Source organism: Mus musculus, chromosome 15, assembly GCF_000001635.26.
Source record: "Mus musculus strain C57BL/6J chromosome 15, GRCm38.p6 C57BL/6J".
In the NCBI taxonomy this organism is placed as follows: Eukaryota; Metazoa; Chordata; class Mammalia; order Rodentia; family Muridae; genus Mus; species Mus musculus.
The window spans coordinates 73,001,627-73,025,192 of NC_000081.6; the positions used below are offsets into that span (position 1 = coordinate 73,001,627).

The 23,566-nt window shown below is 48.9% G+C and overlaps 1 protein-coding gene across 7 annotated transcripts in view, besides 1 other annotated feature; it reads right to left on the bottom strand.

Moving 5' to 3' along the window:
* Positions 1–23,566, bottom strand: part of Trappc9 (trafficking protein particle complex 9) — a 471,619-nt gene that overhangs the window by 412,007 nt on the left and 36,046 nt on the right. For all 7 annotated transcript variants that reach the window (XR_001781576.1, XM_006521527.4, NM_180662.2 and 4 more), the window contains one exon: positions 11,180–11,396. Coding sequence is in view for 6 of the 7 variants with exons in the window: in XM_006521527.4 (XP_006521590.1) it covers positions 11,180–11,396 (217 nt within the window). In the remaining variant the exon portion in view is untranslated. The remainder of the gene's footprint in view (positions 1–11,179; positions 11,397–23,566) is intronic.
* Positions 18,793–21,693: an enhancer, noted in NCBI's record as "VISTA enhancer mm1679". NCBI's record gives its function as "enhancer in: forebrain[4/5]" and the evidence as "EXISTENCE:transgenic organism evidence [ECO:0001131][PMID:17130149]".

The window sequence follows — 23,566 nt, forward strand, 5'->3', positions numbered from 1 at the left end:
ACGTCATATATGTTTGGTTTTGGTTGATCCTCTCTCCCCTGCTCTCTCCTCTATCTCCCTGCCTGCCCTCTCCACTTGCATGTTCCAGCCTCAGTACCCCATTTTTCATGTTACATGTGTTCTGTTACCCCACTATCTGACTTCCTAAAAAGTCCTCCTTTTCCCTTTCCCTTGGCCTTTGTAGTTTCCTGAACTCTCCCTACACTCCTGCATGTGCACACATATGCAGTAATTAGAAGGCAGGGTCGGCATATGAAAAAGAACATGTGCTGTGTGTCTTCTGGGCCTGGGTTACTTCATTTAATATTTTCTAATTCCATCCATTTTCTTGCAAATGACATAATTGTATTATTCTTTCCAGCTGAACAGAACGAAGCTGAGTATGTGTGCTGCCTTTTCCTTATCTGTCAGCAGGCGATGGGGATCTAGGCGGGTCTGTTTCCTTGATGCTGTGAATAGAGCATCTGTAAGCACAGGCGTGCAGGTAACTCTCTGCTAGGATATTTTATGTATACGCCAGGAGTGACAAATCTGGGCTATATGGTAGTTCCTTCTCTAGTGTTTGAGAACCCATACACACTGATTTCCATAGTTGCTATACCAATTTACAACCCCACCAAAGAGTCCTTCCTCTTTCCCCATACCACCCCCAGCATGTGCTGTCGCCGCTCCTGAGTGGCACGACATGGAGTGTCCGAGTGGTTTTCTCTTGCATTGCCCTTCTGAATCTGGAGGTTGAAAGCTTTCTAAAATGTTTACTGGCCGTTTGTATTTCTTCCAGCAGCCCTGTTCAGATCATCAGCCCATTTCTGATTGGCTGCTTGGGTTTGATGTTTAACCTTACATATTTCAGAACTTAAGCTCTGTCTAAAGCATGCTGGGAAGGGCTTTCTCCCACTCTATAGACTGTGTCTGTTTGCCCTGATGATAGTTTCATTTGCTATACAGAAGCCTTTTAATTTCATGTTATTCATTTGTCAACTTTTGGGGTAACTCCCTTTGAGTTGGGGTTCTAGTCACAAAGTTCTTGCTTATACCGATATCTTAACATACTTGTCCTGTTTTCTTCTAGCAGCCCCAGTGACTCATTCTTTGAGATATTTGATCCACTATGAATTAATTTTTGTGCAGGACAAGAGGTGCAGCCCTAACCTCATTTTTCTGAGGGTGAGGATCAAGTCTCTGCAGAATGACTTGTTGACACCTTTGTCAAAATCTAGACACCCATGGCTGTGTAGGTTTATGTCTGGGTCCTTTATTATGCTCCATTGGTCTACATGTCCATGTCTGTACAGCACCATACTGTCTTTGTTACTATGGCTCCGTAGTAGAGTTTGAAGTTGGGTACTGTAGTGCCAGTATTCTTTTTTTCCTGGGATCACTTTGGCTGTCTTTTCTGTTCCTGTATGAATTTTAAGGGTTTTTTTTTTCTAGTTCTGTAAAGAACACTGTTGGAATTTTGATGGAAAATAGCACTATAGAGACTTTAATGTATACACTGAACTTGCCCTCTACATCCCAATGTGATCTCAGCACTTGAAAGAAGGTCGGGCACTCAGAGCCTTAACACTGCCCCCCCCCATGACTGTCATCAACCAGAATGGTGAGTGCCTGCTTAGCTGACACGCAGGTCATAAAAACACATATAGGTGGATTCAGGCTCAGGCAAGACAGATGCACACTGGAAACTTCCAACAGCTCATAAAAGCTACAGTTAGCACACACTCCCTAAGAGCCTAATGCACTAAAGCATGAGAGAGCATTAGGGGGACAGTAGGGTGTACACTGTGTGTGGATAAGCCTATGGGAGGTGCAGATGTTGCTGAGTGCTGTGGGGGCAGTGGAGGGGAGATAACAGGCCACGTGAGCTAGGGCAGGCAGGGGAGGAAGTTGCAACAGGGAAATAATAGCCCTAACTTGTCACAAAGCTGTGAGCAGCCCATTTAAAGTGCTTTAGCCATTTATCCTAACTTCTCAATAACTGCTAGCTGATAAATGCTAATATTATGACTCAATGAACGTAATGTGTTTAACACACAGCATCAGCCTCTGACTCTGTGGGGTGATTAATGATCCAGACTGCTCCATTATTGTACTGAGCACAAACCCTTGATATACCAGATCTCCACTGCTGTGGTTATTGGGTAAAATTACCTTCTTGGACGTCAATACCCACCCCCTGCTCCTGCCTCATAGGCCCCTGGACCTGAAGACTGTCTGGTGCTTATTATAATACCCCCAAAACAGAGGCTTGTATAGACTCAGGCGCCAGATCAGTGTCAACTGACAAGCAGAATGAGAAATACACGTTGCCTCTACTACCTGGTGAGCACAGACCAACGACTTGTGCGTTCTAACCTCTGCCGGTTTGCCTAAGATGCTCCATGCAATTCCTGGCCCCTGCTGGCCTTGTCTCCCACCACCTTGTCCTGCACAGCCCTCAGCTAGTAACAGGCACAGCAGGGTTCCTGTAAAGCTCCCGATTCTGTTTCCTCCTTCAATTCTTCATTGCCTTGGCAGCAACAATGTATCTTATTCATCCAAGAATCCTTAATGCCTGGCAAGAGGCCTGGGGCATGATGGGTACTTAACTAGCGTGTGGGTCAAGATGAGTCTTTTGCCAGAAAACTCCCCTTCTGTTTTAGATGGGCACAGGCAAGCACGTCAGCATGAAGTGGCATGGCTCCAGGGATTTGCTGGGTGCTGGGCTCGCTTCCGCTGTTTCCTCCAGTCCCTGTATATTTAGGATACTTCATAATAACATATCAATTGAAAACCTGGAAGCGGACCCAGCACCCACACAAACACCTCCACAGTACATCCCAGGATGTGACCTATCTTCCAGAAACTTCCTGGAATCTATACAACGGTGACAACATCTTGCACTCAGAAGGAGAGTGGCGAATGAAACACATCCCTGCCATGTTTCCATCTGGTCAAAGGGGTTAGGACCAAACATTACAACAGAAGAGAATTTTAGGAGGCTTAAGGGTCTATGCTATGACTAAGCCAGTCATACCTTCAAAAAGCCCCAATTATCATTCATCTCAGCCAAGAGTTCTTTCTCGTGTAAGGAATCACTGACTATCACTTGGTTATTTTTCCAAATGGGTAATGGTTCAGTCACTACCACAGGCTCACATGAGTAAGACCTCCCCCCCCAGGGGGTGGGGTGGGGTGGGGCGGACTTGCTCAACAGTGAGCCCTGAGCACATGGGACCTCCTCTGTGGCCTTCCTCCTATAAAACACTGAAGCTTTCGTAAAGACAGATTTGCAGCATTTGACTCATGTCATCGAAGTTCAACACTCAGGCTTTGACAGCTGCCATTCAGCAAATCAGTTCTGAGGCTCTTTCAGAAAAGTTCCTCGGCAACATTCACCCTTTCCTTCAGGAAAAGGCTGAGCAAAAAGCAAGATGGAGAAACCTTCTCACACCACAGCACAAATAAGATTAAGATAGAAGATGTGGTCCCGTAAGCCAGCAAATACACAGAGCACATGAGCTCAGAGCAGAGGAGCTGGGTCGAGCCTCTACAGCCAGCCAGCGAGAACGCTCAGCTCACAAACAAGACAGAAGCCACGTCTGAACCTGAGAGATCTGACAACCTGGCTTTTATTCACGAGTACAGGGTTTTGGTAGATTTCCATTTAATTCTCTGAGAAACGTTTGAAGTGGAAATGGGACTTAGAGTGGTTTTTATTGTCTAGAAATGCTGCCAGCTGACATTTACCATTTTAACTATATTGGTCCTCACTCATGAAATAATGGCAAATGTCCCCTCCCAAAACAAAAGTCCAAATAAAAAGGACAGAATCACCTGAATTTTTCAAAATAAATTATGTTCCGCTCTCCAGCCTTGCAAACGGCAGGGGACAAGTATAGCAGCTGACCACAGCGCTGTGTTGCCCGCTTGCTGGCTCCGGCCCTTCATCACTGGTATTCACAGGGACACCTCCAGCAGGATGCAAAAGACAAAGGGACTGGCACGGAGGACCTGGCAGGATGCTGGAGAGGTAGCATTGAATAATCGCAAGAAGTGCCAGAGGAGGAAGGGCAGGCAAGCGTTCGGGAGACAGGTAAACAAAGGAAGTCCATCCAGGTGGAAGCAACATTGGAATTCTCAGAAGAAAACAGCACCCAGCTGGAGGGTGCCAACGAGGCCAGGCAGGTGAGGACAAAGGGTGAGTTCCTGGGAAAAAGAAGAGCTACCAAGGACCTCAGATGCTGTGTTCTCAGATAGGCCCTGTAGACTCAAGACAACTCTGAGTGTGGCTTTGCACAAAGCCCCAGTGATTTTAGCCTGAAGCCAGCCCAGAGTAAAGGTCAAAGATGCCAAGGGAGATAACAGAACAGCCATTCCAGTCTTGCCTGGAGTCTCCTGAAAGCACACCAGATGAAGGTCTTGTTCACAGGGCATGTCTCGACATGTTAAATCACCTTCCCACCTCTCTTAAGTGATCATTTGGAACTTCAAAAACTCTCCTTCCTCTCTTTCCTGGCTCTACCCTTAGCACATCAAACCCCTGCAGCATACGACAAAGTCCGCCTGGACACTTAACAACCCTTTTCTCTTCTGCCAGTACCTCTAATTCTCTGATTGTTCAGAAGCCTCTGCTCTCATCGCCAATCAACACCATCAAGCCCACAGGAGGGCCACACCAGTAATGGACTTCAGCTCAGCTGGATGCTGGCCTTAAAGGCTCTTGATACTCAGCCCATACCACTTTCATGCCATCCTGGGGAAAGGTCAGACAACTTCACCCAACCCTCTCATAAGCCAGTGTCCCCAAGATCCAGACACACGGAGAACATGAGGTAACTTGGCCAAGCTTATACCGTTGGTAATGGCGTCCTGGACTTCCATCCCTTCATATGTATGATGCTCACAGTACCTCCCATTGTGGGAAACAGGTTAGTCACATCAAAACTAACTATGTTCAGTAACTCTCAGAAACAGGTTAGTCATTTCAAAGTATCTCCAAGAGGCTGGCCACAGCCTGCCTTAATGTGGGTCAGACAGGTGCCCCGAGCGTGTGCAGCCACAGGCTTGAGGTCTAGCAAGGCTGGAGATGGGCCAGACTCACCCAGCCCTGGAGGGAGCAGAAGCCAGGCAAGCCCAGCCCAGATGCCCTGCACAGACCATCACTCTGCATGGCAGCTGCTCTAAATCCCACAGAAAGAACGGGAACTAGCACTTCAAAGTGAACAGCTCCTTTTCTGTAATATCCAAAAAGGGCTTTTGTTTTTTGTTTTTTTTTAACAAATAGAAAAAGTCCCTGACTGCCATACTTCACATCAAGATACAGTAACTAAGGCAGTGTGGTTTTGGCAACTAGTCAAATGAAACAATTGATAAGGAGAATGCAGAAATACGCTCACAATCAACACAGCTCTGACAAAGGAGCACAGAGACCCAACAGAGCAAAGATGGGCCTCCCAGCAGACCAGCCTGAGACTCGGGATGGCCACCAGCTGAGCAGTACATCAAGATGCTAACGGTGGGCTTCACAAATAGTACACCAAAATGGGCCTCCAATAAGGTAGAAGGTTCTACATGTTTATAGAACCTCTTTGGGTTCTATGAAACTTTCCCTACAAGTTGATAAGTGAAAAAGGTGGGTGGCATTTGGTAGAGTAACAGAAGTTTAGATACAGCTCCAAAGTCACTACTCATGAGAAAAAAAAAGAAAAAGAACTGACCAAGTAGATGGCATTAAAACTGAAAATTGCATTTTGGCAGCTAAGCTACCAAGAAGAGGAAAGAACAAGAAGCGCGCTGGAAGAAAATATTTGTCAAAAGTATCACTAAAGGGCTGTTCTGCATATTATGGAAGCAGAGAACAAACAAACAAACAAACAAATAAAAAACCTGTTTTTTAAATGGGATCACCAGAAGAGACATTCCAACCATAAATAAACATAGGAAGAAATGCTCAATATACTTGCTAGAAAACTGTAAATTAAAACAAGATTCTACCACACACCATAGTCCAGAACACTAATGGTACTGTACTGTAGTCCAAAATACTAACAGTTTTGTGTGTCAACTTGACACAAGCTGGAATTTGTGTCACACAGAAAGGAGCTTTCCTTGAGGAAATGCCTCCATGAGATCCAGATGTAAGTCATTTTCTCAATTAGTGATCAAGGGTGGGAGGGTCCATTGTGGGTGGTGCCATCCCTAGGCTGGGTTCTATAAGAAAGCAAGCTGAGCAAGCCAGGAGAAGCAAGCCAGTAACATCCTTCCATGACCTCTGCATCAGCTCCTGCTTCCTGACCTGCTTGAGTTCCAGTCCTGACTTCCTTTGGTGATGAACAGCAATGTGGAAGTGTTAGCTGAATAAACCCTGTCCTCCCCAACTTGCTTCTTGGTCATGATGTTTGTGCAGGAATAGAAACCCTGACTAAGACAGGTACCAAATGCTGGCCAGGACACTAAGCAATGGTAACTGTCACCCACTGCCTTGGGGAGTGAAAAATGGTACTACACTTGGGAAGACAATTTATCAGTTGCTTACAAACTTGTGCCATATGACACAGCCACCGTGGACACTGACCTGGCAGGTGAATGTGCCCACACAGACTCTTCCCATTGGCGTTTATGGCTGCTTCAGACAACCAGGATGTGTGAGGTGAGTATACACATGCCTGATATCATTTTGCAGAGAAGAAAGGTGTGAAGACCATGAAAGGATGTGTGGCTAAAGGGGCCTGGGGGCGAAGAAGAGTGCAAGAGAGCTTCGGGAAGGGACAACTACTTCATGTGACTCTGTAATGATGGATCCATGTCACCAAACACTGGTCAAAACCCAAAGACTGTCCAGCACCAAGAGTGACTCTGATGTGAGCTGTGGACTTCAGCAAAGGACAGGCTATATTGGGTCATCAGTTGTAGCAGATGCTCCACTAGTGGGGCCTGCTAGCAGGTGGGGAGAGCCATGCCTCTGCCCTGCACTGCATGATCAAGTTTTCTGTGGATCTGCAGCTGCTTTGAAAAATAATGGCTTTTTAAAAAATTGTATTTTTATGTATGAAAGTGTTTTCTGCCATGTATGGATGTATACCATATGTGTGCCTGGTGCCTGTAGAGGCTAGGGAGTGTAGGATCCCTTGGAACTGGAGTTACAGGTGGCTGGGGGCCATCATGTAGATGCTAAATAAACTGAATGTATTTGGTTTTCTGCAAGAGCAGCAAGTGCTTTTAACTACTAAGACATCTTGTCAGCCTCATGCCTATCTTTTTTTTTTTTTAACAAAACAAAATCATACAGAGGAAAGTGAATTGATGGAAAATAATAAAAGTCTTGTGTGCTCTGTATTTGTGCCAATGGGATGGCTCAGGGGGTGAGGAAGCCCTGCTGCCAGGCCTGATGACATGCTATCCCGGGACCCACAGAGTGGGGGGAGAGGACTGACTCCTGCAAGCCATCCTCTGACCTCCACATGCAAGCTGTGGCACATACACAGAGAGAAATACATAATTATAACGTCTTGAATTAAGAAGACTCGCTTTCAGAGCTGCTACTAGTGAAGGAGACATAAAAATAACCCATCCCTCCACTATGAAACTGCATACTAAAACATGGCAGAGGGCTCCAGGCAGCAGGAACCATTCCAGGCCACACCGGGGTCACCGGCCAGCAACTAGCTATACCTTTGCAGAGGCTCGAAGGCAGCCAGAAAACAGGACAGGATAGCTGGTGCTAGTGTTGGAGGCATGCTGAGGCTGGTCGGCAGCGTCCCAGTCTGCCTCGCCCCGCCCGCAGTCCTGCTACGAGCAATGCCAGTGTGCAGGGGATGGCATTTCCTTCACAGGCATTGTTCTCTATTTCTCTTCCAGAGAGGAGGAAACTGCTCTAAGCAGGCTGCCAAGGTGACTACAAAGGGGCCAGGAACGCAGGAATGGCTTGACCTAGTCACCGATCCCTGGACTCTAGATGAGCTTGCTCATCTTCTCGGTCTTAGAGGAACTCTCAAACACCGGCCCAACCCCCTCCACTTGCCCACCCTCTCCCACCCCTGGCATCCAGATTCCCTCCCGCCATTGATGTATGTCCTTGCTGCTGGAACAAGAAAGGGGAAGCCTCTGGCATGACGCCCACTGTCTTCTGCATGCTAGAGAGCCGACCGGAGTGGAGGAGAGCAGCAGAGGGCAGATGGGAGATGACTGCAATGGTCACTCCATTTGGAGATTTTAAGCAGCTGGTGTCCCCAGGTTCCATGCAGCTTTCTGCCTAGAAAGTGCTCATGGGCTCAGCAGTGCTCTGGGAGCTAAGTGAGGGTCTATGGTGACAGCTGCAGCAGAACTACAATGCAGACCGCCCAAGAAGACCACAGAGGGCCACAGAGACCAGGACAGCTTCTAGGGGAGCAGCCCACGAGGCTCCTGTGTTAGACAGACAGAGGTCAGCTCTAACACCCAGCACCAGGCACATCAGTCTAATGCCCACTCCCCCAAGGGGTGTCAATCATCCAACAGGAGCTCAACCAACCTCAGCTCCAACCCACCTCTGGAGGGGAGAGAGGAAGGAAGTTACAGAAAAGGAGGCAGGTAACAGCACAGACAGAATCCATCAAGTACATGGGTTGTGGAAGAGAACCTGGCTGAAGGAATCCAGATGTAACTGAGGGCTGACAGGTGCTCGGAACACCCATGTACCCATCCCAACTCATAGTACAACAACCAGCACAGTGAGCATTGCGGGGCCATTGTGGACTCTGCATGATCATCCTGCCTACTCTCTGCTGCCTCCTCCAGCTCTTCCAGCACATGAAGAGAACAGACATCATTCTAGAGGCTTCCTCTGTTCCAGTAGCAAGAGCCATGAACTCTCTGCAGAATCTAAGCCCTTCTGGAAAGAGTCCCAGATCCTCCTCTTGACCCCTTGCACACAATCCTAACAGCTAAGAAGAAAAGCAAGGGACAGGAACTATCAAGATGGCTCAGCGGGCAAAGCATTTGCCTCGAAGACTGACGACCTGAGTACCATCTCTGAAACCACGTGGCAGTAGAGACACAATCCCTACAACTGGCCCTCTGACCTTTGCATGCACACACAGCAGAGTACTCACACGCACACAATAAATAAATTTGTTAAAAGAATATACTTTTAAGGTCAAGGACAAAATCTGCTTCAAAGAGTCACCACACAGCAGTGTGTTGGGTTGAAGATTGAGGGTTCCAGGCCACCCTGAGCTAGTCAGTTCAAGGCTAGCCTGAGTTGCATCATGAGACCTTGTCTTAGAAAAGTTAAATCAATGAAAGACACTGTCTATAGTGAATCACAGTCACTGATGGTACTGAACATAGACAAATGCCAAGGTCCATGTTTAATGTTTTTAAAAATAACCCTCAGTAGGGGTGCAGGATGGAGGAGATCTGGCTAACAAGGTCACAGAAGAGACAAGATCTTCTGTGAGCCTAACATAAAAGGACAACACCGGCAGGTCTCATGAATGGAAGGCAGCCCAGTAGACCCCAGCCTACCTACCTCACCCCCATGACTGCAGGGAAGCAAGATATCGTCTGCTCTGAAGACAGAATTCCAGGGTTCAGGTGCTCTGCTCCCATGGGACTTTGCAGGGTGAGAGGGGAGGGGCAACACCTCCCTTCATAAGCCTGCTATACATCTGAGCACGGGTGTCTCAACTGACCACCAAGTGACCACTCACCCCGGCCAGTCTCTCCTTAGCAGGCCGTGGCCCCAGCCTCCTTCCGTCTCTTTACCAATCTGAAGAGCCCCTTGTCCTGTCAGGCCACAGCTTCTCCCCTCATCCAACCCTGGGACCCTGTTTACCTCCTAGAAAGCACATCCTCCCCTCAGCAATAAAGGCACCTTGACACTACCATGACGTACTGTACTGAGACAATGATGGATGGCACCACACCCGGACCAGGACCGCCTAATGATGCAGACCTCTGGCCCCAATTCTTCCTCTATTTAAATCTAAAGCCCATCTCCATTTACAAGAAAACAGACTTGGGGCCACTGGGCCCTTGATCTGCTCCTTCTTATCTAAGACTAAAACTCTTGTCTGTGCTTGCCTCAAAGATAAGAAGGGTTGTCCTCTCAAAATTATTAGCTCTCAGTGTGTGCTCTGCCAAGGGTTTTAGTCAAGTGCAACAAGTGCCCCACCTGGCCTGCCCACCACCACCTCTCTTTGAGGGGCGAGGAGCTCAGACAGGGACTGACACAGGATCTCTGTAGCCCAGACTGGCCTCAGATTTATGTTCATCCTTCAAGTGCTGGGCTTTCAGGTGGAGGCCACTAGACCTGCCCCTCCCACCTCCCCCTGCTCATGACATCTTAGTGACATGAATGTGGCCTATGCTACTTTCGCAGCTTGCCAGACAACAGAGACTATAGCCCAAAAGGACAGTGCATCTCCCCTCTCAGCCAAGCAACTCCCTCCTAAAGATTCTGGCCTGCTGGAGATGGAAGTGTCAACAGGAAGAGCTGCTTGGGAAGATCGGGTGCTAAAGGGTCTGGGGAGGATGACAGCTATACACTAGTCATGTGAAAGGGGAGGAGTGGGATTTGTGATTGAGAGTGGGAGCACTGGGGATCTGTCTGCATCCTAGTGGGATTAACAGCACAGAGGACAGACGACTCAGGTCTCTCTTATTGAAAGCCTGAACCATCTCTAGCTCTGGGTCCCCATCTAAAGCAGTAACTAAGAAAAGGAATTTGATTAATTAGACTTTGGCCAAACTGAGGGTTGCATTTGTCTATAGTTATTAGACTTACAGCTATAATTTAATATTTATTACTACCACAGAATCAGGATCTGCCACAGATGCATAGCTATGTGTATACACATATATCCAAGTATATTTATTTTGGGAAGGGACATTGATGTTTGCTAACCTATCGAAACTTCATAAGATGGGTAAAAACATTAGAGACTTAAAGCATTATGTTGATGACAGTCCATGCTGATGGCTTCAAGGGCAATTTCTGACCTCCACTAACAAAGACACAAAAACAAAGGCCACCACAAGGTGGGCTCCACGAATTCATGTCAAGTCATTGCTTCTGTGTGTGAGGCAGGGCTTGGCCACTTTCGAACCACACGGGCCCACCACAGTCTGCAACACTCAGCAGCTGCTCAAATGCACAAGCTAAATGGAAATACAGCAAGCTCGACCCCAGCCAGCCCCAGCTCATCATGGGTACCTTTGCTGAAGTCCTTGGGATCTAGCGACAGACTGTAGCCAGGCAGCGTCTCCAAAAGGAGCTTGTAACAGGCCCTCCAGCCAGGTTCTGCAATGCTTGGCGCCACACACTGCATGGCAGCCACTCGCTTGAAGAATGCTGACTTGCGGTGGAAGCCAATCAGCTCGTAGAGCTCAGACAGGATGCTGTAGCGCTGGATTTTCTCTTCTTCCGAAAGCTGAATCACAAAGAGAAAGCAAGATGTTTTTGAAGAAACTTCCAAAGGGACAAAAGAAAGACACCTGGAACCTCTTTTCATAAAGGAGAAGAGAGAAGACTATTGTGACTCATCGCTCCTGAGGCTCTAGGACCCCTGTGAACACCGCAAGACAGCCACCCATGACCAGTGACTTTAAGCACATCCAGCCTTTTGCTAAGAGGGCCCAGCTTCTCAGGCATGAGGAGGTTGTCACACAACACGTGTGACATCATTCATGAGAACGAACAAGAGTGCATCATGACCGGAGGACTGGGGAATGCATTTTGTTCAGCTTCTCAGAACATGACACGTGGAGCCACATGACTAGAAGATGATACCACCTTAGACTTGAATCTTCCTGGCTTATAGCATGTTTCCTTCCACTAAGGCCTCCCAACGGTGATCAGCAATAACAACTCCGGTGGGTAAGCACCCAGTCTATGTCCATAAACCACAGGCTTTATTTAATCAACTTGCATTCCAGAACTAGACCCACTTCCTTGCAGACAAGGTCTTGCAGAGCAGTTTCCTCCAAGATTGAAACATTCCATCCTGCAGGAAAGCTTTAAGATAATAAGAAGGGCCAGCAGTGGTGGCGCACGCCTTTAATCCCAGCACTTGGGAGGCAAAGGCAGGTGGATTTCTGAGTTTGAAGCCAACTTGGTCTACAGAGTAAGTTCTGGGACAGCCAGAGCTACACAGAAAAACCCTGTCTTGAAAAACCAAAAAAAGAAAAGAAAAGAAAGAAGGAAAACAACTCAAAACAGTTTCAGGAAGTCCCTGAAACTGACTAGATTCCCTAGGTCCCTCAGTATCAGACTAACCAATAAAGCCACCAAGTGTCACCCTTAGATAAGACAATCTGCAAAGAAGATTCAACCAGCACAGCTGCCTGGAAGAGATTTAAACCAACTGAATCACTTGCAAAGGACTCTCCAACCTACTGAGCTGCCTGCAGGCTGTGCAGCAAGCATGCTCCAGGTTCCCAGCTTTTGTGAGCTGTCATCCATGCTGGGGGGGGAGGGGGGCCTTCGGTGATGCAGCTGGCTCTGAGTCACTTCTGCTCCTGTAAGTAACCCCAAGTTGGACTTTGGTGGTATCTGGACTTTGGTCTTTTGACAGTTCCCTATTGGGGATAAATGTGTTTGTGTGTCCTAGGAAAGGTTTATCATCTCACACAAGGATGCCTGAAGCTCTGAGAGGCGCTGAGAAGCCTCAGAAGTCACACAGCCAGGAAGACCCAATGGCAGGCTAAGACTCTGCCAATCATGTGTTCCCTACCTCATTGCTCCTTTGGGGAGAAAAGCTACCATAATCCACACAGTTCTCTTGATAAATGACCCCCCACCCCCTCTAGCCATGGCCTTGGCAATGGGTTGCTAGATATTTCTGTGCTAACAAAGCCATATGAGAAAACCATGCATACTGGCCTTCTCTAAAAACTCCTCCTGATACCCCACAGACCTCAGCTCTGCCTGGACCCTTACTACGTGACCCAGAAGGTGCACAAGGGGTCCCTGCAAGGTTTCCTCTGCGTTCCACAGCTATCCATACGCCTCACCACACTAGCATCCCTGAATCACAGCGCAGAGGCATCTCCCTGCAACAGACTGAGTATCTGTGGTCCTCTGCCCTCTGAGAGACCGTCAGGTCAGAAGTCCTTATGAATGGGACTAGGGCCCTTACACATGAGACTGGCCATGGGAGACAAGGCACCTGTGCACTGGCAGCAGCCCTCACCAGACCCCAGACCCTAGTGTTGCTGCTTTTGGAAAATAACCATGTGCTATTCAGAAGCCCCAGGTCTACAGGATTTTGCTGCAGCCGCCTAATGGACCTGAGATGGCCATATGTGAACTGCTCTGCAGCCCTGCAGTACACAAGACACAGCCCAGATGCCTCACAGCCAGGTTTCTGTTGCAATTCCGACCACGCCCACTCAGAGAAAGCAAGGCCAACCCCAGGTTTCTTTACTTGCAGGTACCTACTACTGCCCCTCCCTTGGGGCCTGTGCACTAACAGACAGATGCCCAGCTTAGAATCTATGGGGAACATTCCAGTAAATAGGAAGGCAGAGAAACAGACTATGTACTGCACATATGGTGAATACTTTAGACAACGGCCTACAAGAGCTAGGCAAACTCAGAGGCTCTGGGGTATGGGGTGCCCCAGCTCACACATCTCCTAGAAGCTATCCTGATGGTGTGTTCCCACACATAGCCTCACAGTATCAGTCCTGTCCTGCACTGTTCGCACTGAGCCTCTTCCCCCTGCCCTGGGGCAGCCAGACTCTTCCAGAGTGGTAACATCAGTTCCCGCTCACAGGGAGGACATGCAAGGACCACGGTGCTTCATGCACACACAGATGGTTTGATGTCACGGGTGCCTGTGGCTTTTGCCATTCTGCTGGAGTTGCTTGGCAGTTCCCTGATAAGCAGGCGCTGAGCACCCTTCCCTATGATTAACTGGCCACACTTGTATCTCCCTTTGTGAAGTATTTGTTCAAAGCTTCTGGCAGTTTTTAAAATTAGGTCGTTCGTCTTACTACGGAACTGGGAGCTGGGCTCATTCTTCAGGTTCCAAACCTGAGTCTTTAGTCATCCATGTTTGGAGAATATTTTCCCCTGGTCTGATGCCATTGTTTTTCCTAAGAGAATCTTCTGATAAGCAGAGGCAACTCATGTGAAAGAGCTCACGTGATCAATGCCTTGTCGCTCGGTCAGTTCCCTGTGCCCTTGGTCTAAGAAACCTTAGGTCTCAACAATCTACTGAATGCTTCCGCATGTGTTTTGATTGGGTCTCCAGTATGTGGTCACTCAAACCTGCACAGGACTCAGCCTTGCTTCAGAAGGACTCCTGTGTGCTAGTGTCAGCCGTGACAGGGGACAAAGAGAGAGATAAAAGAGAGGCAAACATGTTGACTGCCTCCATCAGGTACTGGGAGACCCCCAGCCCCTCACCTGACAGCCTGCCTCCTGAACATGACAACAGATACTTGTGATGGTGGCCTCAGCTGGGGCCCTTGTGGCTAAATCCAAGAGACAGGAAACTGAGGGCCCAAACCTTGGTCACCGTGCTCCATGGTTCTCATGGGACCTATCACAGATGGAAGACTGGAACAGTCCTGTAATCTAGACTCTCCTTCTTCCTGCCATATGAATGTAACATGGTGGCAAATGGTGAGCCTTCCCTACAGATGGAACTGAAATGACTTCAGACCCTAGAAAGGTTCCCCCGGGAGAAAGCCTGGGCACAGCTGGTTTCTAGCACTGTGTGCCATGGACTTCCAGATGACACAAGTCCTGGAAGCCTGGGGACAAAGCTGTGCCGGGCTAACGTGGGCAGCAACCTTGAGAGGATCTGAGAGAGTACAAAATGGTCCCAGGCAAAATCTTGAGATGCAATCAAATCCCCACACTCATGCCTGAACCCCTGGCCTGCGGCGGGAGGGGGGGGGGCATTAATCAGCACATCCTTGTCCTGATTTTTCAGCAGGCTGAGTAGTCACAACCTCTGAGTCCAGGGCCCAGATGTTTATGCAAATTTCTAGCAGAAGCATCTCGAAGACACTCAAGCTGAGAGGCCTTAGTCATTGGTATCAGCTCACCAGTCCAGTTCCAAATGCAAAGTAAGCGGAGACCCGCTTCGTTCCAACATCAGAAGGAAGGTGGTGGCGTTGTTGGAACAGTCTGGCAGGGCAGAGCAGAGGGCAGCACAGTGCAGTTAGCACACTGAGCCATAGTCCATCAAGTAGCCAGCTCTGCCATTTTGCCTCTTGGAGAAAGAGGGCATAGTCTAATGTTTTTGGTGGCTGGAAAGGCTAAAATGAAGTAATGTGGACATTTAGGAAAGGTCTACAGTTCTCAGTAGGTGTTCAAAACAACAGGGCATTTGACTGTCACTGAAGACATGTGAGAGGTGTGTGTGCGTGTGCACATGAATCATGAATACGGGTGCCCCACGGAGGTCAGAAGGAAGCCTAAGATCCTCTGGAATTGGAATTACAGGGTGGCTGTAACCCACGAGATACGGTTGCTGGGAACTGAACTCCTATCCTATGCAAAAGCAGCAGGCGCTCCTAACATCTGAGCTGTCTCTCCAGCCTCTGTGGATAGACTTTTAAAATCACAGGTTATAACTAAATGAGTCGGCCAGGAATGCCTTTGAAACTGCAAAAAGCGACAGAGCTCTAAAGGCCAAAGCATCATGGGAAGGAGCTTTGGGACACAACTCGCCTGCACACTCTCCAGAATACAAGACACAGACACACTGTGTTTTCTACATAATATCTGCAGCTACCACACAGAGAGATTACATATTCAAAACTACACATAATGTCCACTTAGCCTGACATAGTGGTGCACACAGTAGGACCAGTGAGGTACCTAAAGGCTAGAACAGAAGAGTCACTTGAGTCCCAGAGCAGATCAGCGTGGGCAGCACAGAGCGATGCCTACCTAAAAACACTTCTTTAAGTTTAGAAAATTAAGTTTCTTTTATATACATTAAAAGAGAAAAAGCTAAAAGAGCTAAAACAGATCACTTTCCCAATTCTGCCTGCTTTATAAGGAATTCTTCGCTGGACTGAAATCTTTATGAATTTGTTTTTAAGCTACAGTTCCAAATAGACAGAACCTTGAAAAAAATGTTGAAAACTAAGAAAAGTACTGAATTCAGAAAATGGGACGATAATCTACCTTCAACTGGAAATTCCCAAAAACACGTCATCTAACCCAGGCAATGAGATAAAACAGGAAGTGAACATGCGAAATACAAACAAGGGAAGCAAAACCAGAAACTAAAAAAGAAACCGCCATTGCAGCAGGAAGCCATGGAGGGGGCTGAGGGATCCCCCTGGGCTGAGACTGCGGCTCTGCGGTTCATGAGTGGAGCTCTTTGCCTGCTATGTGTGAATCTGAGGGTTCAATCCCCTGTGCTGGGAAGAGGCAGAGAAGGGAGGGGAAAAGGGAGGAAAAGGTGGAGGTGGAAGAGAAGAGGAGGGGGGAAGGCAAGAGGGATGAGAAGAAAGGAAAGAGAATGGGGGGCGGTGATTTCAGCTCTTTATACAGACACTCTCTATTCATAGGATGAAAGACAATGTGGTTTGTTTTGCTTTTTAGGGAGATTGGAAGAGCTGAGACAGAGCTATGTCGCCTAGGCTAGTCTAGAACTCACTCTGTAACCAGAGTAGCCCTGAACTCTCCACCCTCCTCCTACATCCTACAGAGTGCTGTGGTCACAGGTGCATACCACTATGATGGTTACTATGGCTAAACTCCCCAGATTCGCCTACAGAGGCAATGAAGTCAGCATCCAAATCCTTGCTGGCTTCTTTGAAAAAACTAACAGGTTTATCCTAAACTTCATATGGAAATGGAAGACACCCAGAAGAGTCAGGAAAAAAAAATCTTGAAAAAGATAAATTTCCAACACTAAATTTACCATAAAAGATCAAGCATGGTGACACGTGCTTATAATCCCAGCTCTTGGAAAGCTGGAGCAGAAGGCCCAGACTTTGAGGATAGCCTGGTCTACATAGCAAGTATGAGACCAGCCTGGGCTACATAGACACATCCTGTCAAAAAGCAAACAGTGGAGCTTTGGGCTCAGTGATCTCTCCTGAACCACACCAAAAGCATATGCGGTGTGCTAACATAACATGCAGAGAAACTGGATTCCATCAAAGGAAGAAAGGCATGTCTGTGAAAGACGTCACAAGTGGGCAGGGCCATGGTGGTGGACACTCAGGTGTCTCAGCCACTTGGAGGATGAAATGTGCCCATCCCTCGAGCCTTAGAATTGAAGACCAGTCTGAGCAAGAAAACAAGAGTGTCGTCTCTCTCAAAAGACAAATGAAATGGTGCACGTTCCTGCAGAGCGGAGACCTGACAAGAATGCACCCTCTGGATCACACTAAGAGCTCCTACATCCATACAACATGCAGAGCCAGCGAAGGATTGATGGTCTGGGTGGTACAGTTTGTGTTCAATGTGCATGAGACTCTGAGTTCAATCCCTGGCTCCAAAGACAGTAAAGGCTGCAAAGGACTGTAATGGAAATGTGTGGATGGCCGGTCAGCACAGGAGAAGATGCTCAACAACACGGGGCACGAGGGAAATGCAGATTAAACCAGAGCCACGAATCCCTCCTTCCCTTCTTGCTACTACAGCAGCTGCAGTCAAAGATGCAGGTCCCACCTATTCAGGGCCTCCTGAATGGAGAATGGAGCCCTCAGATCCTGGTGGTAGCCATCCTCAGCAATCTGACAGTGCCTCAAAACGCTGCAGAGTGGGATATGGCCCAAATGTACATCCCACACGGAGTGAAAACACATTCCACAAAACCTGCATGTCAGTGTTCACGGTAGCATCTTTCAACAGCCAGAAGGAGGAGGAGGAGATGGAGGAGGAGGAGGAGGAGGAGGAGGAGGAGGAGGAGGAGGAGGAGGAGGAGGAGGCAGCAGCCCCTGCTGTCCACTGGTGCATAAAAGGAAAAGCCAGACCTATAAAAAAGAGTGGCTAGTATCTGGCCACAGAAAGGAAATAGGTACTGACTTCCACTATGATGGGAACAAACTTGCAAACCTGTGCCAGGCAAGCTAGCTGGGTGCCGAGGGCAGGCACCACCCTCTAGCCAGTGGGCATCCCAGTGTTGGCTGCACCACTCTAGCAATCTTCCAGAGCCTTGAAGCTCTCCCGAATAAAAACCAAGTCTGCTGTGCATAACAAATATGAACTAATAAAAACAATTCCTCACAGGAGGGCCTTGAAGTGTTAAACGCAGAAAGGTTGTGGAGCTCTTCGTGGGACACCTTGCATCCCTACCAATGGTCACCGCTGTCATTGCTCGGAGCGGTGCCGACACTGGAGAGAGCAGCCGGATGAATCATGCGTCAGAGATTAATAAGTGTCTCTTCTCTGACAAGCACTGTGCCTGCACAGAGAGATGAATAAGCCCCCATCCCTTCTCCAGAGTCTGCGTGTATTACCAGACTCGCCTACTGAAAACACAGTTTTAACATTCACCTCAGCTGTAACCTCCTAAGGTAAATACCCTGGAACCTCCAAAAGCAGTGTGCCTGCGGTTCTCTCTGTGTCTGCAGTGCGCCTGCGCTACTCTCCGTGCCTGCATCTGTTTACATTCTGCCTTGTTCTAAAGAAGAATGTAAAATCAATTTTTTAAACACACACAATTTAAGAGCAGTAACAGCCAAAATATAAAAAAAAAAAATCAAGGTGAAAAAAATGAGATTATAGTTAAATAAAACCAGAGGAAGGTTCGATCAGAAAAATGCCTGCCAGGAAGTGGGTGTAATTATTAAGGTATCTGTAGACTTGATGCTAAGGTTCCTAACTGCTAAAGCGGAGAGGGAAAGCCAAGATTCCCCAAGCCCATGAGACCAAAGTGACTTGCAAGTCTCCAAAGAGGAATTCCCAAGTATCCCTCTCACCCCTCCTTAAAAATTACAGCTGCCTGCAGGGCACTGAGGTCTGGCTTCTTTTATCACCTTTTCTGGTTAGAGTGGAGATTTGAAACTCAGCTCAATGGGCAGTGCCTTTCCAAGTTGGGAGGGGGAGGGGAGGGGGTAGAGCAGAGCTGGCCCCCAAGGGGTCTCTGCAGACCCCTGGCTCTGGAATGACTGAGCCCCCCTCACTGTCCTCACAGACTTCCACTCTCCTGGACTCTTAGTCAAGCCACACACCAGAATCCTGTTAGACCAGAAATTTCTCAGTTCTCTCTCTCTCTCCTCTCAATTCCAGAAAGGAATCTAGCAGGTGACCTTCCTTCTCCACCCCCCCCCATTCAATGGTTTCCTTGTAAGAGCTGTGGATCCCCCCACGGTTCCCCCACAGTTCCCCCACGGACTGACTGGCCCTGGAAGCCATTGGCCAGTTGGCCAGCTTTGACCTGTCACAGCATTACCTCAGCCCCTTCCCCAGATGACACCCTTCCCCACTCTCCCACCCTTCTGACTCTGAGCTCAACCTGACAGGAGCACTAGGGATGCAGTCACTCTGGTGCCTACCAGGCTCTTGCAGGGTTTCCTTAGCAACAGCTTCATTAAGGAAACCCATCAAAAAAGAAATCCGAGGAGGAGGAGGCTGTTCTTGCATCTGAACAGAGTAGCCTGCATAAAATCTGAATGGCTTTGCAAAGAAAATTAACCAAAGACAAAGAGGTTGAAAGTCCCCTCTAAAGTCTCATAAAGGAGAATGTTTTAAAGGGCACCAATTGTTCTGGAACTTAGAGATGTGAGGAGGCGGAGGACGGGGCCACGCTGCGACCCTCAGAAGCTGGTCTAGTTTTCCAGACACTTCCTCAGTAGCACTTTCTCGTAAGGTCACCTGCCATTTTCTGTTGAAAACAAAAATGTATTCAGTCCCTCAGGCAGCCTAGGGTGGGGGAGGGGAGCTGCCACCGGGTTGGGCTTTTGGAATCACACAAGCGAGGGAGCGAGGGGGACTGAAAGAACAATGGGAGACTTTGTGAGCTGAGCTGGGTCTCACCCCTCAGTTTCCCTGTCTTTAAAACTGGCTGCAAGTGGTGAGGAAAGGAACTGACGAGACCTTTCTCAGGGTCTGCTCAGCACCAGATGGAGCCGCCACAAGCCCCACCAGCCAGCTACAGGGGAGACAGTCATCGCAGCCTGTGCATCTTTCTTTGTTGCACCTTGCTCTACATTGCAACAGTGCTTATGCTCCTGGGATGAAGGCCTCCCGAGCTGCTCCTCCGCAGAAGGTATCCAATGGGAGCGTGGTCTTTGTTTCTGTAGATCTGACTCACTTGGGAATTGTTTGCCTCCATGTCTTTTGTTTATCAGCCGGTTTCCCCTCCTCAGCGCCGGCCAGTGTGGACCATGACTGTCTGCAGCTCACTGGACTTCAGGAGCAGGCTAGCAGGCAGGCAGACAGAAACACTTTGCCTAGAGTCACTCCTGCCCATCCCAGAGGCAAGGGAAGGGAAGGGAAGGAACACAAAGGGTGCATGAACACGTGTCCCAGGGACCCCTCACCTCTAAGCCACCATCTTCTTTGGTGCCTGAATCATTGTTCCTTTTCCTAACCTCCCTCTGCAGATAGGGGTGGCTACATTTAGACCACAGAATCTCAAGGAACAGATTCCTACTTCAAGAAGTCTGTGAATGGATGCCAGTGAGGTTTGCAGCCTCCTTGCCACCCTGCTGTTCCCAGACGGTGTGCAGCGGCACTAAGTAAAGGAGAGAGGTGGCTGCTTGCTCTCCACAGAAGACAAGCTGAGAGGGTGCTGCATGGCTCCTCTATTCACAAACAGGGGAAAATGATGACTCAAGTCCCAGCCCCTCTGTTCTCATATGAACCTTGTCATTTGCCTGTGAAACCCTCATGACCATTGCACAGATCTGTACACAGCCAGCTATTTGTTGCCATTTGGGAGTGCCAGATAATTACCAGAAATCACTCGCCTAAACCAGCCAACACACGCAGGTCACCCTGTGCCTGCACAGGGAAGAGGGACTCTGCATCTATTTTGCAGAGCACCGATAAAGACAGTTTTATCCTCCAGTTCTGAGGTTTTGGATTTTTGAGACAGAGTTTCTCTGTGTAATATCCCTGACTGTCCTGGACTCCCTTTGTAGACCAGGCTGGCCTGAAACTCAAGAAATCTGCCTGCCTCTGCCTCCTGAGTGCTGGGATTCAAAGTGTGTGGCACCACCAGCTCATGCAGGGATTCTGAAAGACAGATGGAACTTGCACTAGTCACATCTCCATTCCTTCCCAAATGTCCGCCATTTGCCGCCGAAGTCCTTCGTTACCATCAGCTCCACAATGGATCACACTTGATTAAGAACCAAAAGCTTGTTCTATTTCAGAAAAACTCCAGGCCCTTCTCTTTACTGTGATTATAAAATCCCACCAGAACTCATTATTTTGCTGCCTTGTCAACTAGCAGACAAACATCAGGATGAGACAAGGACCGCAAAGTGCCTTCCTCCTCCGGCAGAATTCAAAGGCTGGTAACCGCCCTGTGCCGCAGGCAGGGCCACAATTGCCACAGAGCATTGCTGCCCTCTAGTGTTTGCCTGACGCCGAGCAAGATGATAGCAGAGCTGATCCAAACTACAGGGCCCCACTGTGAATAGATAGCAGGTTGCAGTAAGTCCAGATCTCCTCCCTTTAATCTGCAAAGCGGACTTCAGTAACTGCAGAGAGTGAGGGCCCACAGGTCTGTAGAAGAGGAGCAGGGCTGGGAAGCCTGGCAGCCACCCACTACTCTAGCACCAGCTAAGCCCAACAGACTCCACTCCCCAGACCTTTCCGGTCTGCTTGGAGCCTCTTCTGTGTTCAAAGCTGTCTCCTGAACCGCCTGGGCCTGATAACAGCAGTAGCCCACTGCAGAGCTGTGGAAGGACACAGGACCATCTAACCTAAATCCAGCCTCCCAGCTACAAATAATTCAAGGCTTCCCTGGACCTTTCCAGTCTACCTGAGAGGCCTAGCACTCTTCACTCAGAAGCATGGATTACAATTAAGGTGCCACCCTCTTGCCCTTGAAGTACCCTTGCCCTGTGTATTGCCCTCACTGACCTTTGGCAAACCTACACCAGCATGACCCCTGCTGTCTCTCCATGCTCCAGGCCAGTGAGGCCCTAGCAGCCCACCTCAGACACTCAGGTGGTCTTTTTCCCTCATCATGGGTCCTTGCCCTGTGAAGCAAGCCCTTCGATGCCCAGGGTCTCAGTCAGTGCACATTTCACTAAGTTTGTGTATGCCTGGCATGGGGCATCCCTCCCTCCAGTCCTCTACAAGGACTATAGCCTTAGCATCCCTAAAAAACACAGCTTCAGGGCAGGCGAGATGGCTCAACAGCTAAAGGTGCTTGTCACTAGCCTAACTAAGCTCAATTCTTGGGACCCATAACGGGGAGGAGAGAACAGACTATCCAAGACACACACACACACACACACACACACACACACGGCTTGGCCCATTGTTGAACCCTGGATAGAACCAAGTCAAACAGTTAACTTCAGCATGACTAGAGACAGACATCTATCTCCTCTTGTGCCATTTCCCAGGTAACTGAAGTTTCCATATCAAAGGACCCGGTTTTTGCCTCTCCTGGAAACCAACAGAGAGCAGAACTTGGGGGCCTCCCCTCAGGACACAGGGTGCAGCTGGCTCCCAGTGCTCCCCCACTTTGAAGGCATAGGTGCACTTCCCCACATGAAATGGCCAGCAATACTGGTGGAGTCTTTCTTTAGGGGCGTAATTCTGTGTTTGTCTCTTCCTCTGTGGTTGAGCTGACGACTGACAGTTCAGGTACTCTGAGGCAGCCTCACTCTGGTGACTGACTTGGGGAGCCAGGCCCACAGACCAGCCTGAGGGCAGCACGGGGCTCTACAGCAAGCAAGACTCAGAGAGGTCAAGGAGCTCGAGCTCCAGGCACTTGTAAGCCGTCTGATGGGTGCTGGGGGTGGAACTCTGGTCCTCGGCAAGAGCAGGCAATATGTGCTCATAGCCAGAGCCATCATGCCAGCCTCTGGTTAACTATTAAGTTATCGTCCTCCAAAAAAAAAAAAACCTCTAAGGTGAGCATGGCAACTATTGGAGGTGGGGATGGGTGTCTGGCTATGAGCACGCTTCCTGCGTGTTCTGGTGGGATTATCTCAAGTCCCTGCTGCCCTCTACCCTCCCCACATGGCGGCCTACCCGCTACTGCATCTCACCCTTATCCAGCCCAACAGAGGTCTCACCCGCCCACAGGACGTTTGTTGTCCGCCTTTTGCCTCTCAGAGCCCAGCTGACTGAGGTTTAGTGGCTGTCTGCAATTACTCTGCCTCATTCTCCTCAGATACCAGTCTTTCTGTTTCAGCCTATCTGCTTTCCCCAAACAGTTCAGACTCAAGATACCTCATGCTTTCCTAGAGGTCGGCCGGCAAGCCAGTCCACCTGCACCGCACCCTCCTCTACCCAGGTCTTGCCTTATTCTGCTCTTCAAGCAGACTCCAGCATTTGTACCTTTCTGCTGAGACAGCCCTCTCTGGCACCCTCCCCCTCCCCATCCTAGTGGCTGCTCCCTCTGCTGCCATCATGGCTTCTGTGATGTGTGTCACTCATACACCAATCAACACCTGCCTTCCCTATGAAGCTGCCACCCAGTGATGGCAG